Below are 18044 nucleotides of genomic sequence, written 5' to 3'. Positions count from 1 at the left end.
AGTTGATTTTGTACCTCCACAAATGTAGCAGCAGCAGTACTCCATCTTAGGAAATATCTGACTCGGATATATGTAGAGGATTGCATCAGGAGTCAAGTACATTTAAGAGCAGTGTAGTAATACCAGCATTTATCCAGCAACCTTAGCCACAGATTTAGTGTAAATTTTCCATTTTAGATCTGGGATGAAAGTTAATCTTAAGAGCTTATCAAAATAAGGTTGAAAGAGAGAAGTTAGCAGTATTTCAACACTAATGCTCTTCAAAGTGCTACCATAGACATTTGTTATCTACATAAATTTCAATAAAGGATCACCTCAGAATATGATTTGAAAGATCATTAATGAAGATCAGAAAGAAGATTGAGTCCACAATAAATCCTTGAGTGTTGCCGGATTATACGGGCAAAATGACACGTATAGCACAATTGGACCTTGATACTTGACTTGATGTTGATACTATGTGCTTCAAACTGCTGCCCATCAGCAACTATTTTATATTCCTTTTCTTTTATTTTTCCTTTTTATGAAGCCATGTTTTTATATTTTTCAGGTTCTGTGTTGGAATCTATATTAACGACGGAGGCTTGTAAAAATGGCCTTCCTACTTTAACAGATTTGCTGAGTCATACGTAAGAAATGTTTTACTTTATTTTTCATATTTGAGATGAAATAGATATTTATGTACGGGATGTCTCTGAATTGCAAAAGATATTTTTAAGTCTATTTTAAAATTCATATTTTTGTTCAAGAACTAGTTCGTTTACATCAAGATTTGATTAATTTAGCTTTTGTAAATCAGAAAAAGGTTTTTTTTTTTGGTTTTTTTTAAGCAAAGATTGATTTCTACTGAATCACTTGAATTTTACTATCATTATTTTATTCCATCATTTGTCTGATTTTATTTATCTTTCTTCCCTCTCTCTCTCGTGCCTCATCTTTCTTTCTCTTTTCCTGTTTTTGGCTAAATAAAAAAAAAAGTAATAGAACGGATTTTCCGGGAAAACTCCAGTTCCCCAAAAATTGATGCCTTGGATTTTTATAAAACTTTCTGAAAAGTTGTAACTAACTGATTTCTATATAATTTTGTTTGCCTATACTTTGCGATAACTTTTGGTTTGTCCAAAAGTTTCTGTGTATGTCTATTTAGCAGTTTTGCATGGTGCTGAACTCCAATTTAAATATGTTAAGGCCTTGGGGACTTTTGGGGCTAAATGGGGAGGCGGCAAATGATGGATTCAGTCATTTCTTTTTTTTTTTGCTTGGTGCAGAACTCAAATTTACGCATGTTAACGCCTAAAACTGCACCATTTGTTCATTTTCACCAGGATTTGACGTCCTGTTTCTCGTACATTTTTTACAACCTAAGCAATTTTCAACTCTGGATCATCAAGTTGACCTCTGATAACCTTTCAGTGGCTTTTCCATTTTCTGTTATTCTCAACTAAATTATATACTAGTGGATCTATCCACTCGATATCTAACCCTCTTAGTTTTGTTTATAATTTTTTATGACATAGAATGGATAATACAAATTTCTCGAATATCATTTCATTTATTTAGCAATAATATGAAGCTCTGATTTTGTATTCATTTGCCAAAGATATACATAAAAATAAACAAATGATTTTTTTTTTTCACACAAACCAGGTATATTGCCATTTTGAACATAAGGAGCTATTATTTGGGATTGTGTCTAACAGGGGGCTGTGAGGAGTTGAGTAGCGAGATATCTGTTCATATTACATTTAAATTTCTGCGGGTTAGTACAGTCAGAGAAACAGGGAGGGAATTCCAAAGTCTAGCAGTCCGAGGAGAGAAACTATTAGAGTAGCAGGCCTTCCGGAATCTATGGACCTGAACAGTCAAGGGGTGGGATTTTGCTGCTTGTTGGGTTAGTCGGGAGGTATTTACGTTGAGGGGCCACAAATGCTACAAGTCCATTAGAGCATGTTCTGTTAAAGTAATCATAAAACAAGCACAGGAATGTGACATTGCGGCGATGAGATAGAGGTTGGAGCTTGGCTATTCGATTTGAGATTCATTTTTGGATCATGTCTTAGAGTGAGAGAGTAGTGGAAGATGCACCAGCCCAGATGCGGCAACAATATTCCATGCATGAGCAAATTGTGGCTTTGTAAATATAAAGGATACTGTCTAGTATGAGTAATTTTCTAGCATGGTAAAGGGATCCCACCCTCTTTGCAGCAGCCTTGGCAGTATCCTTCATGTAATTATAGTGAAAGTTTATAAGAAATATATAAGAAATACTAGACATCTTGTTATGATAATCCCAAGTAACTGGGCAACATCAGGTAGCTCTTCTCTGATGAATTTCTATTCTCCACAAAGAATACATATAATTCAATTAGGCCAAATGCAAGAATTATTCCTTACGCCATTCCTGTCAAGTCTTCTCTTTGATTTTATTTGTTTCCCCTGCAGATTCTTTTCCAGTATCACATTGCAGCAGATGGAAAAACCAGTGTTAAAAATTCCGAGTAAGTTAAAGGAAGCAATCCGATTAGCAAAAGATTCTATGGAAATTCAACTTAAAGAAGAACAAAAAATGGTAAGTAAATAAAAAGCTGAAATTATCTATCAGGTTGACAAGAAAGTTCTTGTGGTTTTTAACTTTTAAATTCAGATTAACATATCGCTGCTCAATTAAACATTTATTGATCGAAATAAGCACCATCAGAATCAACACACTTATGCGAGCGCAAAACAAGTGTATTTATGCCCATAACATAAAAATCTTGTGTTCTGGTGGTGATAAAGTTGCTGAAGGAGTTTTTGATATTACTTAGGTTTTTGAAACATTTCTCATGCAGAAAGTTGTTGAGATGCTTGAAAAAGTGGTAGTTGGTAGGTGAGAGGTCTAGTGCGTATGGCAGATAAGGCAGAGGCAGTTTCGTAGCCGAATTTGTTCAACTTCTGCAGGGTTGGTTTAGTAACGTGCAGTCTGGTATTGGAGTGGAGGAGAATTGAGCATTTTCTGTTGACTAATGCTGGGTGTTGTTGTCAAAGTTTCTGATGCATCTCATCTATTTGTTGACAATACTTCACTGCTGTAATGGTTTTGCCTGCATTAAAAAAAATTAATGGATGAAACCAGTCGCAGACCACCAAACAGTCAGCATGACCTTCTTTTGGTGCAACTCTAGCTTTGGGAAGTGTTGTGGAGCTTTGTCGGTGTCTAACCACTGAGTTGAATGTTGCCAGTTGTCATAAAGAACCCACTTTTCATTGCAAGTCACAGCCTGTTTGAGAAACGGTCATTCTTGTTACGTAAAAGAAGATGACACTTCATAATGGCATTCTTTTGGTTGTCGTACAATTTGTGAGACACTCATCAAGTTTTGTTTGTCTTTCCAATCTCTCTCAAGTGGTTAGAAATTGTCATATACATTACATCTAATTCAGAAGCAAATTCTCAGTTGTGGATGGATTGGCTTCAACTAAGGTTCTGAATTGATTGTTGTCGACATCCGATGACCGACCACTACACTCATAATTTTCAGAACTCATTGCCACCACAAAATTTTTTTAAACCACCATTGCACTGTGTGTTCAGTGGGCCAAAATTTTGTTATCGCAAGCTGTCTCGGCAGCTTTTTGGCCTTGCTTGAATTGAAATAAGAAAATTGTGCAAATTTGCTTTTTTTTTCCATCTTGTATTCAACGTTCTGAAAAGACATAATTATTTTAAAACGATTGTAATTTAAACGATAGAGCGGAAAACACTCTTTAAAATGATATAGAAAGTAAAGGTATTTTAATGAAAACTTGTGTGAAAATACGTCATTTGAAATCAAAATTAAAAATACCACATGAACTTCTTGTCAACCTAATAATTTAATAGTGGGATAAATATCTTTAGAAATTATCTCTTTTTTTTTTCCTTGTTTTTTACTGGAAGTGAGGTCACACTTCGAAAATTTTAAATGCAGCAAATAATTGTAAAAATTGATACTTTGATAATTCAATTCAATCAAAGTTTCTTTCATACAGTAAGTATTGAGGTTATAAGGTTAATCTATTAGAAAAAGGCAAATCATATTTCAATGTGTGTGTAGGTGTCTGTAATTTTTAGAAACTACACGTAACACAGTTCTAATCCGTATATTATGTATATTCAGTATGATTTTGAGCTGGTTATTTTATTTACTAACTTCCTAAGACGTTAGACGCAAGGTCAAGTATGGGTTCCATAAAAGTGTTTCTGTGGAATGAGCTGAATTTGAACTTGGTACACCCACGTTTTCAGTTCATGTCATTAACCATTTAGTCACTTTCATCCCCTGACCCTAAGCTGGTTATGATGGAAAAAAAATGAAAAGAAATTACTATGTAATATTCATTTGCATGGTAGTCACCAAATAAATGCATAGGGAAGAACAGAAAAAAATGACTTTATTTTATTCTTAATGGTAGTTGTTTCAAAAACAACACTGAAACTAGGTCAAAGAGTATGTCATCTGCAAATAACTTTTACTTTTATTTGTTTTTATTATCTTGAACCAGTTACCAGAAAGTGAGGAAGGGGTAGTCCTGAGGAAAAGGTGTGTTGAATATCGGATATGTATTACTGGAAATAGCACCTGGATGGGGGAAGGAAAAAAAAAACAGCTAGTTGACACAAACATACACCTGGCAGGAAAAAAAAAAAAAAATAGCTTAGACTTAGGAAATGTATGAGGCAGTTATGGTCTGTTGCCAAATACGGAGCATCTTTCCAGCTTCTGTCCATTGCTTGCAAATCTGACTGATTTGAATTTGGCGATATTTCAGCTGATGTAACTTTTAGCCCCCCTTCAGATGCATCTTGAAGGGTCAAACATTACTACAGGCATTAATAACTAAGAATAACATAAAAATTAGCACTTCTACTCGGACATGAATTACAGAATGAGAACAATTTACCCCAGTGACTTAAGGATTTGACCTTCAAACTCCAAAAGACAGTCGCAGATAATGGACTGTTAATTAATGTCATGTGGCTATATGTTTTGGGAACTTTAAAGCTTATCTTATCAAGACGCATAGTATTATTAATAAATATGAGACAAATTTATAACATTATTTCAGTTCCAAGAATTTTAGATCTATAAAGATTAGCCATACAATCTTTTTCTAAGATGATTAAGAATTTTAATATATATATATATATTTTTTTTTAATTTATTTTTTTTTAAATTCCCATATGTCTCCTCTTCAGTACCTTTTACAAAAGAGAAGTCAAACCAAAAACTTCAACATTTTCTTTTTATTTAAAATATATATATATATATATATATATATATATATATATATATATATATAAGTATGTATAAAAAATTATTACAGGCAGAGAGAAAAACACATGTACATGAATTTATAATGCTTCTATTAATAATAAGAAGAAAAAGAATAAAATGAAATAAAAAAAAAGAAGAAAATATATAATGGATTAGAAACCCAAAATATCAAAAATAAGTTGTTCAATAATAATAATAATTCAAATAAATAAATTATATAATCCATAAATATAAGTAATGGTTATATATATATATATATATATATATATATATATATATATATATATATATATGAGAGAGAGAGAGGGATCTAATAGTTGGAATGTTTTTGTTTTTTAAGGGAGGAATAGTTTTTCAACAATGAACTTGGGATTAATTTTTTGTATAGTTTTAAATGTTGAAAAATTTCCATATATTTCTATATATCAGATATAAATTTTAATAATATAAAGTTTTTCTAAGCCCTCAATAGAGTAAGATGAGAGCTATAATAAAATATTTTTAATGTTACATAAACTATGTAGAGAAGAAAATTTTTGAAAATTTAACAAAATATCAGGTTTTTTATTTGTAGATAACATATTAGTATTCAAAATATATAAAGCATTTTATTTCTTGAGACATCCTCAGACTTGTATGATGAGGATGGCCTCATTGAGAAATAAAATGTTTTGTATATTTTGAACATTAGATATCTTGATGGCAGACCAAAACAATTGTATACTGCAAATAAAAAAAATGATTTCTTTTGGTTAATTTGTAAGAATTTTGTGCCCTTACTTTTGATGTGGTTTATATAATATATATATATATATATATATATGCACACTTTTGATGTTGCTTATATATTTTTACGATACTTATACAGTATAAGGATCATGCTATAGTTAGAATTGTTTGGATGGTTTATGGAGAATGCCGGAAGGTGTTGAACAGAAGTTTTGTAATTTTTTTGCACAAACACTAGCCAATTTTTTCAGTTAAAAATATTATTTCTGTCAGTACAAAGCTAATTTAATGAAAAAATCAGTTTAAAAATGAAAGCAATTTCAATGAAAAGCTAGTAAGAAAATTAAAACAATTCTTTACAAAATTTTAACAAAATTCAAATTCAAATCAGAAAAAAAATATTCATTGTAAGTCAAGTTTCATGAATAAATATAGAAAACAATTTTTTAAACGTTTTTCTATTTATGATTTTTTTGTTCAAATCAAGATTTAGATTCTTTTTTCTTATAATAACCCTATGATAGCAAACAAATGTTTTCTTTGCTTTTTTTTTTTTTTTTGTATTAAGGTTAAGTTGCTCAAGGTTTTGGCACCTTCTGACATTTTCTATAAATCGACTGGACAGTTCCAATGATAGCATAGTTCTTATACCGCATAAGTACGATCTTTAGGTGATAATTAAAAGTAACCTAATAATTACCACTTCTGCCTGATCATGTCTGCTAGAAATAGAACAGTCTACCTCTGTGGATTAAATAAATGAAACTTTTTAGATTATTTAAACATGAAGACAACAACCAAGATAAGCTTTTTAAATCACTATTAAAAATCGTTTAAATTCCCATATAGGTTACTGAGTTGAGAAAAATGCACTTGAAAAAGGTCAGTGGAGATTACTTTTGCCAAAACATGAATATAACAACTGAGATGAGAATAATAGAACAAATGATCCAAATTCCATTAAATATTATTTCATGTTTAATTTCAGCAATTTTAATATAAATAAATCTTTTTCTTGTAAGATTCATCAACTGAAGAGATTTACAAAAGCCAAAGAATTCCACATGTCCGAAGGGGAAAAGATGAGAAGACGGAAGACAAAAAAGGTTTGTGTGTCCAACTGGATTTTTTTGTGACTCACCTGTTGTGTACTATCGACAAAATGTCATATTCAATTTATAGAGACGATACTGATAAAATTGATAACAAAATCTGATTTTTACTATGCAAAAAGGGGAAAAGAGGAAGTGGACTTCTGAGTCACACTTTTGTCATCATGTTTGGCTTAACATCTAGTTATTGGATGACCTTAAAGTGTCTTGTTTAACTTCTGTTCATTCCTTAGGTTCACTTTCACTTGTGGATGTTGGCAACCTTCACGTCATCACTCTTGTAAATACCTGATTGTTGAGAGAGTTGGTAAAACCAATGCCAACAACAGAATTGATCTGGCTACTTATACGGAATAGAGACTGTGTTATTGTTAACATATTCCGGGCAGGTTATGTGAACTATTGGAAAGTGCTAAATTAAAACTTTGTATTTTTGTTTGTTTGGATTTTTTTCTTGTGTGTAAACGCTGGCCAATTTTTCAGAAGATGCAAAATGAAAACTTCTTTTTTGCCGAAAATGATGACCAATGTTTAAAATGATAGCAAACAGTTAAAAATTAAGAAAAAAAACAATTATAACCAAAAATATTCATCGTATGGTAATTTCAATTAAAAAAATGTTACTTATGTAGTTTAGATACCATGCTGAAATATTATTTAGAAAGCCAATCTTAACATTAAAAGTTCAGTGTTAACTATTTTGTATTGTCACTTAACAATTTAAGAAACAAAAGATACTGTACAAAAAATTTTAAAAAATATTGTTTGCCAATTGTCTGTTGCTGTGATTTCATTGGCTAAATATTTTGCCAATTTCTAGCTGTTTACATAACTTGCCTGGAATATGCTGATGATGATGCAGTTCCTATTGTGCATAAGTACCTTGGTCTGGTCAAAAAAGTTGTACTATGCTGGTTCATATGAATTTGTTTTTTACTTAGAACATTTGTCAAGTCTGTCACTTTTAGTTTTTTTTACTAGTGCTGCCCAGGTGTTTGGAGGTGTGTGTTGAGCAAAAAAAAAAAAAAAAAAGTGGTAGTAGGCAGTCAGGCTTGAACCCCTACCGTGAAGGAGGAAAAGAATGTGAAAAAACAAATATAACGTCTTAGCCGTCCATGGGAAAACCGGAAGTGGCAAATGTCAAAACTAAGACTAGTCAATCGAAAAGAGTGAATGACTTGCAAAAATATCTGCGAAAAAAGCGACGTCTTCTTAAAGAAAAGTACCCAATTTCAGGGTAAAGGAATAAATGTTTTTAGCCAATTTTTCGATATTTGTTGTCCAAAAGTTTGAGGTTTAAAATGATACCCGTTTTGTCATGTTCCGACACGTCTGTCAAAAGTTTTTAGCAGACATACAAACATACAAACGCACAGTTTTTTGCCCTTTATATATTTTTTTATGTAGTAACGAATTACTACTTGTCCAAAAACCACTCAAGGATAAGTATTAATGAGTTTGTTAAAGATGTTTGAAATTAGATTTAGTTTCAGAAGAATTTCCAAACATTGGTTTGATAAATAAATCTCAAAAAATGAAATTACTGTTATTTTTTCCTTGATAATAAACTTACATACAAATATCCTCCACCACTTGTAAATATCTCTATTGATATTTTGGATATAATATTAAAGTAAAAAAATCCATCAGCCAGAAGAGTGTAGGGTAACTTCTATTCTTATCTTCTGTTTTTATCTTGCTTTCTCTCTTTTCTCTGGAATTTAATTGGAGAAAGAAATGTTGGCCCAGCAGCTAGTGTCTAGACCATTTGGGTCACGGCTACCTCCCCTCCATGGGATACTTAACAAAAAAAAAACATGATTTACAGTTTTCATTTTCCGTGAAATATTCAACAATGTAACCATGAAAACAGGTGTTGTTGGTTATTTGAGAACACTTTATTTTTTAGATTGTTGTGAACAGGTAATGGATTCAGAAGAAAGACGCAAACTCTGGATTAAGTGAAACAAAGTATATTGAAGAAAATATAAGTACAACATATAAGAGAGTGGTTGAATATCAGTCTGACTGTTAAGAAAGATGCTTGTACTCTTATGTATTTATTAAAAATGTGCATGCTTCAAATTCAAGATCGTGAAGTAGAGAATCATATTGTTACTACAAGCATCAGCATTGTCAACATACAAGAGTGGAGACAAGTCACTGTATGTCACCAAATTATAATTAACTACCTTTCAGTTTCATGTAATATTTCAAATTAAACTTTCATGTTTAGTATACATCGTTAATTCAAATGAACATTTTTTTTTTCTTTTTAAATTCCAGAAAGAAAAAGCGTTAGAAAATGCCAAAGATGATTTGCCTGCTTCTCCAAGTTCCATATCAAATACAAACTCCTCTCCTGCTTCACCTGCGGGTAAGCCCATTTGAAACATTACATAATTCTTCAACATTTTTAAACCTGACATTTTCGTGGTACTATCTTTAGCATATCGGACAAAGTTTTGTGTCTTAAATGAATGCGGCCAGCATATTGTGTAGCAGTAGAATACCATACATGTCTCAATGATGTGCCAGCCACAAGTGTAGAGACTACCTCTTCCCTTTTCTCTGTCTTTGTCTCTCTCTGTAATAGTAGTAGTAGCATAGTTTTCTCTTTCCTGTAATATCGTTCTTTGTAGCAGCTATTCAGCTCTCTTGTTGTGTAGCATATCATCTCTTTTGTAAAATAAGAACTACTAACCACATATTTGAGAGTTTTAATAGTTTTATTCTTTACTTTATAGGCTTCCTCTTAGCTCCATTAGGGGAAAAGTAAGGAAGACCTTCCAAATATGTCTTCTCCATTCTTCAAACAAAACTGAAGAGTGCTCTAGATTATTTTTACTTATTACGATTGTAATTTCTTATTGCATTTGTCATTTCTTTGCCACATTTCTTGACCCACTTTTATAAAATCAAGCCATCATTATGATGATCATCATCATAGCTGTCACTCAAATTGAGTATACAGGTTTCCAAGGGCTTTATTTGTGAGTTTTGATATGAGAAGACAACCCAATTCGATATCCACACATCTTATCACAATTTGGACATAAGATATCATTTGGAAATTGTGCACATGGTTGATTTTTCAGTGTATTATTCTTGTTGCTCTCAAACCTTTCCACACCAACCCTTATTTCATTTCTTCACTCTGCTCTCAAGACCACACTCACCTTCTATGTTGTGTGATCAATTCCACACGTCTTCATATCCTGCTTTAAACAATCTTTATACTGCTTCTATCTTCCAACCCTCTTAACTCCCACATTTAGTTCAGTGCTGAAATCCAAGGAACATGTCTGGAAAGTTGTTCTCTTATGAGATGCTGCCTCCGAGATGTTTCTGGTGGAAACACTATCAGTTTTCTTTTCCAATCTTTTCATAAAAATCCAGGTGTTGCTTCCATATGCAAGAGCTCCAATCTATGGTCCCCCCTTGTCCTGACTTTCACAAAAAATACTCATCTAGGTGAAACCACTAGCAATAATTTCCACCATTCTTTATCTGTGCCTAAGCTTAACTGTGGATTCCATGAACAAAGCTTCTTTCTTAAAACTGCACGCCTGTGAAACTGTGTTCCATTTTGCTGCTTTCCGGCTGACTACAATATGGTTGTCTTCAAGTCCAACGTGAACAAATTCTTGATGAGCCATCCTCTTAAATAATCCAATTTACCAATTTTCCACTACTATGACATGTTCTCCTTGACCACTGTACATTCATTAACCCTTATCCTCGAGTGACCTCCAGGCCTTGATAAGCAGTGATTGCTTTGTAAAAAAAAAAAAAAAAATGAAATAGTTGCTTTAAAAAAGTCATGCTTCATCTTGGTAGGAAAACTTGAAGTCCAGAAGATTGCTTTCATCTTGTACAGCTTCAGTTTTGTTGATTAACACATTTAGCTCACTCCTTTGCACAGTTTTCACTTTACAACTTTACTGCCAAAATCGTTTAACTCATCGACGTTTTTTTTTGTATTATCTATCAAAAACATAAAACTTAACAAAAGCAAAACTCTTAATAAGATCCTTTTTGTAAAAGTGTTTATTTTTTTACATCTTTTAAAATACACTTAATGCTATCTAAATTTTATATTTTAACCAAATGCATTTGTGATATTTATTTTGTGATATCATCCAGTAAAACAGAAACGGTGAAAGAAGAGATCCGTTATGTGATAAAGTGACGACATCCATTAAAATAGAGAACATAAAAAACCTAGTAAATTCCGATCTGTCATAGTTTATTCCATTACTTGTTTTCTAACATTCTTTTTACTTCGAAAACATTTTTTTGTTTGTTACAAAATGTATCTTCCTTTATATCTACTAGTTAACATATCAGGGTCTTTTGATTTATAGGGCCCTAATATGTGCGATAATTGTAAAGTTTTTATTTTGTGAAATGAAAAAAAAAATATTGTAAATGTTTCATAAATAGTTCTACAATTTCTGCCAGTCAAATACATGTTCAATAAACTGTTAATAAATAAATTTACTCTTAAAATATCTATCTAATCTACCTTCACAGATGATTCAGAGCACTAAATACATCCACTCATATACAATGTATCAATGTTAACCAAACAGGTCATTTAGCAAATAAACAAAACATTATCAGTTAAGATTAAGCCTCCTTTTTTTTTTTTTTTTGCTCATAAAAATATATTTTCATAAGTTATTATTGAAACAGGCAGGACAAACATACATTCACTTCTATTATATAAAAAAAAAATAAGAATGTTTGTTGTAAATTGTTCTAAAATTGATTCAGATCTAACACCGGTTCTATAAATTACTAATAAAAAAAAATGGGTGCTTATTTATATTTAGATACATGTGAAATATCGTAGTTCAAAATGACAGGAAAACTTATTGATATACTTTCTTATCGGGGAAAAATATTGGTCTATACCAAAATTATGGAAAATCATTGAATAGAATTTACTATTTGCAATCCACGAACTCTGAACGACATTCATATCAAGCCAGCACGTTGTAGAAAGTTGTGTCCCTTCTTCTAATATGAAGACGCCATGCTGTCTTGTGGTTTGGAATTCATTGACTCTGAATACTAAATTTTATTTTTCTATGAGATATTTGATAATTTTCCATAATTTTTGATAATTAATTTGATAATTTTCCATAACTTTTGGTGTACACTAATATTTTCCACTGATAAGTATATGTTTTCCTGTTATTTAATTTTGAATTGCCATATATGGATTTCAATACGAATAAGCACCGATAAATGTATTTTTCATTTACCATCACTATTTCTTCAGGTCACTAACTCTACTGACTTCCTGAGATGAAACGCACCTACATAGATGTCTTTGTTTTTTTATTCCCTTTTGCAAAACTTAGTCATGTTCTGCGAAAACAAAAACAAAAACAACATTCTCCTCCCCCTCCCCTCCCTCGTTTTCTTTTTCCTTCACCTCCTCACCTTTTTTTTTTTTTTTTTTTTTTTTTTTTTTTTTTTTTTTTTTTTTTTTTTTTTTGCCTAGTTGGTAGGGCGATAGAACATACCAACTGCCCCCCTGCAGAGGGTAAAAATCCTTCAATGGGACCACCAGTTGACCGTTGGTGGCAACCCGTAATGCATTAAGAACGGGATCCTGGTGGTTGAGTGGAACATGCCTAGGAAATAATAACATGATACTACAACACACCACTTTGGCCCTTACTAGGCTAGACGGGAGGTTGGATAGGCCCGATCCAATCAATCGGTTGGTCATGACAAGCACTAATTCAGACAATCCAAACAAAAACACACTAACACTCAACATAAACAATAAACTGAATTAATAAGCGATGGCTGAAGGGTCAATCAAGCTGGGAAAAAGGTAACCATCAGGAATAATAAAAATACAGGGAAATCCCATACTTGGGTGGGCATAACCATATATTGTGAATGCTTGGAAACCTCCCCATGTTTGAGTATACCAGCTATGTAGCCCTGGAGAACCGAGGCGAATGGGATTTACCCCCTCATAGTTCTTCCCCATAAGGGGCTCCGAGGAGGGTGGGGAGCATGGCTGATGAATTTTTCAAAAATTATTATGAATACCAAAAAATCCAAGAGACCACACACAGAAATTGACTCTGACAGCGACAATGAAGATACAAACTTTCCAAGATTCATCGTGCTAGAAGCAACGTCTAATATACCGTTAACTAAAATGTCACCCTTCATTATCCAAAAGGTAATATCAAGCAAAATAACACCTAAAAATGTCAAAAAATTAAGGAATGGTACCATATTGGTAGAAGTACTAAATAAAAAACAGGCCAAAACTCTACTTCAACTACAAAAATTGCATGAAACAAACATCAAAGCTTATCCACACCAAACACTAAACTACTCCAAAGGAGTCATAAAAAACCAGGAAATCTCCGTCTGCACAACAGAAGAAATCAAAACAGAACTAAAAAACCAAGGGGTCACAGATGTAAAAAGAATCACATTTAAAAAAAAAGGAGAGGTAATATATACAAACACTTATATATTAACATTCAATTATCCTCAAATACCAGAGACCATCAATATAGGTTATGAAAGAACGAAAATAGAACAATACATCCCAAAACCTTTACAATGCTACAACTGCCAAAAGTTTGGACATAATAAAGACCAATGTCTAAGATTCTTCACATGTGGAAACTGCAGTGAAAAAAACCCAGACCACGATGAAGAAGACTGTCCAAATAAAACCAAATGCACAAACTGTCAAGAAGAGCACCACTCTCACTCAAAACAGTGCAAAATATATAATCAAGAGAAGGAAATAATAACAATCAAATATCAAAAAAATATAACCTTCCAAGAAGCCCGCAAAGAAGTCACAAATCGCACCAAAAACTCATATGCCACAATAACCCAACAAGCAAACAAAATGTACAACTACAATGAACTAAACCTTGCTCCAGAAATTGCAAACCTAGCAAAAGAACTAAAGAACATACTTGAAGAATTAAAATCTTTTTTATCAGAACTGAAAATAAACTCCAACAGCCAAATAAAAGTCAGAAACGAACAACCCAGTATAAAAGAAAACGAAACAAAGGAAATCAGAAAAACTTCCATCAATATTGAGGAATCAATCCCTAAAGAAATGAAACCTCCTCAATTATCAAAACGTGAAAGATCCAAGTCACAAACAAGGACAAAAACAGATGTTAAAAATAAACACACAACAACAGAAAAAATGGAAATAGAACAGAACAACAAAAAAACTACCCCCCAAAAACAAAATGACAAACAAAAAACAGAATTAGTATTAATTGAAAATGAAAATAAATTTGAACTAGTTGAAACTGATAGCCAAAAAAGACAGTCAAGACAAAGTAAATCTAAAAGTCCCAGACCAAAACCCAAAAAAAGCCTCTCACCAGAAACAAGAAACAGACCATCCACTTCCAAAAGAAACACCCAAACTAACATCGAAACTATGGACGTAGACATAAACACCAACAGTCCAAAACCAAAAGAAAATATAAACCATGACTAACAAAATCCTACAGTGGAACATAAGAGGATTAAAAATTAATATCGAAGAAATGCAAATACTTATCAAATCCTTATGTCCTGCAATAATTTGCCTACAGGAAACACACTTAAAAGAAAATGACAAAATTAACATAAAACACTACTCAATATACAACCACATAAACAAATTATCATGCAAAGCCACCGGTGGATCATCAATACTGATAAACGAAAACATTCCACACAGCAAAGTGAACTTAAAAACAAATATGCAAGCTGTTGCAATAACTGCAACACTACACAAAACAATAACCCTATGCTCACTCTATATACCACCAAATGAAACAATAAACGAAACTGAATTAAACAATATAATCAAACAACTACCTAAACCTTTTCTACTGTTGGGAGACTTCAATAGTCATAATATATGGTGGGGCAGTAAAAAAAACAACAAAAGAGGCCAAACCATAGAAAGAATAATTAACCAAAACGATCTATGCCTACTCAACAACAAAGAGAATACATATATGCACCCACCAACGGGAACCCTATCAGCAATCGATATAACACTATGTGACCCAACTATATACATGGATTATAGCTGGAGAACACATAAGGATGCATGCGGAAGTGACCACTTCCCAATCATAATAGAAAACGAGAATCCCAAGCCAGAAGACAAAACACCCCGCTGGAATTTACAAAAGGCAAATTGGGAAAATTTCCAAAATACATGTCAATACAGATTAATACCTGAAGCGAATCCTGACTTAGAACACATCACATATTTCAGCAACACCCTACTCACAATAGCCGAGGAGAACATACCAAAAAGTTCCACTACTACAAAATATAACAAACCCTGGTACAATAAAGAATGCAAAGAAGCTATAAGAGCCAGACGTGCAAACCTAAGGAAATTTAAAAACAGTCCAACGAAAGAAAATTTGGACACCTATAAAAACAGCAAAGCCAAAGCACGGAAAACTATCAAAGAATCAAAACGGAACTCGTGGAAAGATTATGTAACAAAAATTAATCAAAACACAAAACCCAAAAAAGTATGGGAGATGGTCAGAAAAATAGCAGGAAAAAATACAAAGAACCCTATTAAACACCTTATATGCGACAACACAAAGATTACCGACAAACAAAATATCGCAAATAAATTAGCAGAACAATTCTCAATGAACTCATCATCAAAAAACCAAAATAAAAAATTCCAAGCTATAAAGAAAAATGAAGAAAAAATAAAAATAAACTTCAAATCAAAAAATGAAGAAAACTACAATCAATTATTCAACAGTGCAGAACTAGAGGAGGCAATAAACAAATCTCCCGATACAGCAGTCGGCCCCGACGAGATCCATTATCAATTCCTCAAAAAACTACCAAAACCATCACTGGACTACTTATTACAAATTTACAATGAGATATGGATAACTAACAACATTCCAAAAAACTGGAAGCAGGCAACAGTAATCCCAATACCCAAACCAAAAAAAGACCATACAAACCCAACAAACTACCGACCCATTGCACTAACTAGTTGTTTGTGCAAAACTTTTGAAAGAATGATTAACGAAAGATTAAATTGGTACTTGGAAAGCAAAAATCTAATTACAGAAAGCCAGTCGGGTTTCAGGAAAAATAGAAGCCCCACCGATCACTTAATAAAACTGGAAACACGCATAAGAGAAGCATTTGCAAAAAAAGAACATCTAATAGCAATTTTTTTTGACATGCAAAAGGCGTATGACACCGCTTGGAAATACGGAATCCAAAAAGACCTGTATGAACTAGGACTTAGGGGTAGAATGCCAGAAATTATCAGAAATTTCTTAACAAATAGAAACTTCCAAGTACGGATGGACAACACTTATTCAGTCCAAAAAGATCAAGAAATGGGGGTCCCCCAAGGCAGTATCCTGTCTGTCACCCTCTTCAACATTAAAATAAACAATATCATAAAAAACATAGACCCAGGAATTGAAAATGCCCTATACGTGGACGACCTACTTATATACTACCAATCTAAATATATACAAACAGCCGAACGCAAACTACAACTCTGTCTGAATAAAATAAACAAATGGGCCATAGAAAATGGATTTACATTCTCAGAGGAAAAAACTAAATGCATCCACTTTTGCAAATTACGAAAATTCCACCACGACCCCAACCTGAAACTGGATAACAAGAACATCCCACTTACCGACCAACATAAATATTTAGGTATTATATTTGATAAAAAATTGAACTTTATACCGCATATAAAATATTTAAAAGCAAAATGCCAAAAAACAATGCAATTGATCAAAGTCCTAGCACACACCGATTGGGGTGCAGACAAAGTCACATTATTAAAATTATACCAAACTCTAATCAGATCTAAAATGGACTATGGATGCTTCATCTATGGAGCAGCAAGGAAGTCCTACATAAAAGAACTAAATACAATCCACCATCAAGGATTAAGATTAGCCTTGGGAGCATTTAGAACCTCTCCAGTAGAAAGCCTCTATATAGAGGCCCACGAGCCTCCACTGATTCTAAGACGACAGAAGTTAGCGCTACAATATTACCTAAAGCTGGTATCAAGTCCAACAAATCCTGCATATCAATGTACCCTTCACCCACAATACACACATCTCTTCAACAAGAAAGAAGATATCAAGCCCTACAGCCTCCGGATAAAAAACCTTCTCACAGAAGCCCAAATGGACATTACAAAAATACATAAATATAACAAATCAAAAACTCCACCCTGGATGATCAAACAACCACACATAATATTAAAATTAAATAAATATCCCAAAACGAAAACCCACCCATCAACCTTCCATGAAGAACTACTTATCATCCAGAATACATACAAAGAATATACACAAATTTACACTGACGGATCAAAAGATGGAGATAAAGTAGGATGCGCAGCCATCCACAAAAAAATAAAACTAAAGAAAAGGCTCCCAAACGAATCTTCTATTTTCAGCGCAGAAGCAACAGCCATAGATTTGGCACTGAATATAATAACCAATGATGACCATCAAAAATATATCATATTTACTGACTCACTTTCAATACTCATATCTCTAAAAGAAAAAAAAATGACAAACCCACTTATTACAAAATTGCTAAACAAAATAGATGCCATAACCATGAAAAAAAACATTATCTTTTGCTGGATACCAAGCCATATCGGCATATACATGAATGAACAAGCAGATAAGGCAGCAAAGGAAACTCTGCAACAAAACCACATAAGTGGAAAAATCCCCTATACAGACCTAAAGACTAAAATAAACACATTTTTGAAGAGAAAATGGCAAGAAAACTGGAGCTCATGCACCAAAAACAAACTATTCCAAATAACACCAAATATTGGAACGAGAGACACCAAAAA

General features: G+C 32.8%; 1 protein-coding gene across 3 annotated transcripts in view; it reads left to right on the top strand.

Annotated features, from left to right (window-relative positions):
* The window catches only part of LOC145293669 (PX domain-containing protein kinase-like protein), a 97601-nt gene that overhangs the window by 57299 nt on the left and 22258 nt on the right, over nt 1-18044 (top strand). For all 3 annotated transcript variants that reach the window (XR_013869746.1, XM_080140048.1, XM_080140057.1), the window contains exons 10-13: nt 551-629; nt 2443-2569; nt 7049-7132; nt 9425-9515. Coding sequence is in view for 2 of the 3 variants with exons in the window: in XM_080140048.1 (XP_079996174.1) it covers nt 551-629; nt 2443-2569; nt 7049-7132; nt 9425-9515 (381 nt within the window). In the remaining variant the exon portion in view is untranslated. The remainder of the gene's footprint in view (nt 1-550; nt 630-2442; nt 2570-7048; nt 7133-9424; nt 9516-18044) is intronic.

The sequence above is a fragment of the Euprymna scolopes genome, chromosome 2 (genome assembly GCF_053919585.1).
Source record: "Euprymna scolopes isolate OS-2025 chromosome 2, ASM5391958v1, whole genome shotgun sequence".
NCBI classification, from domain to species: domain Eukaryota; kingdom Metazoa; phylum Mollusca; class Cephalopoda; order Sepiida; family Sepiolidae; genus Euprymna; species Euprymna scolopes.
This window is presented reverse-complemented; position numbering and strand designations above follow the sequence as displayed.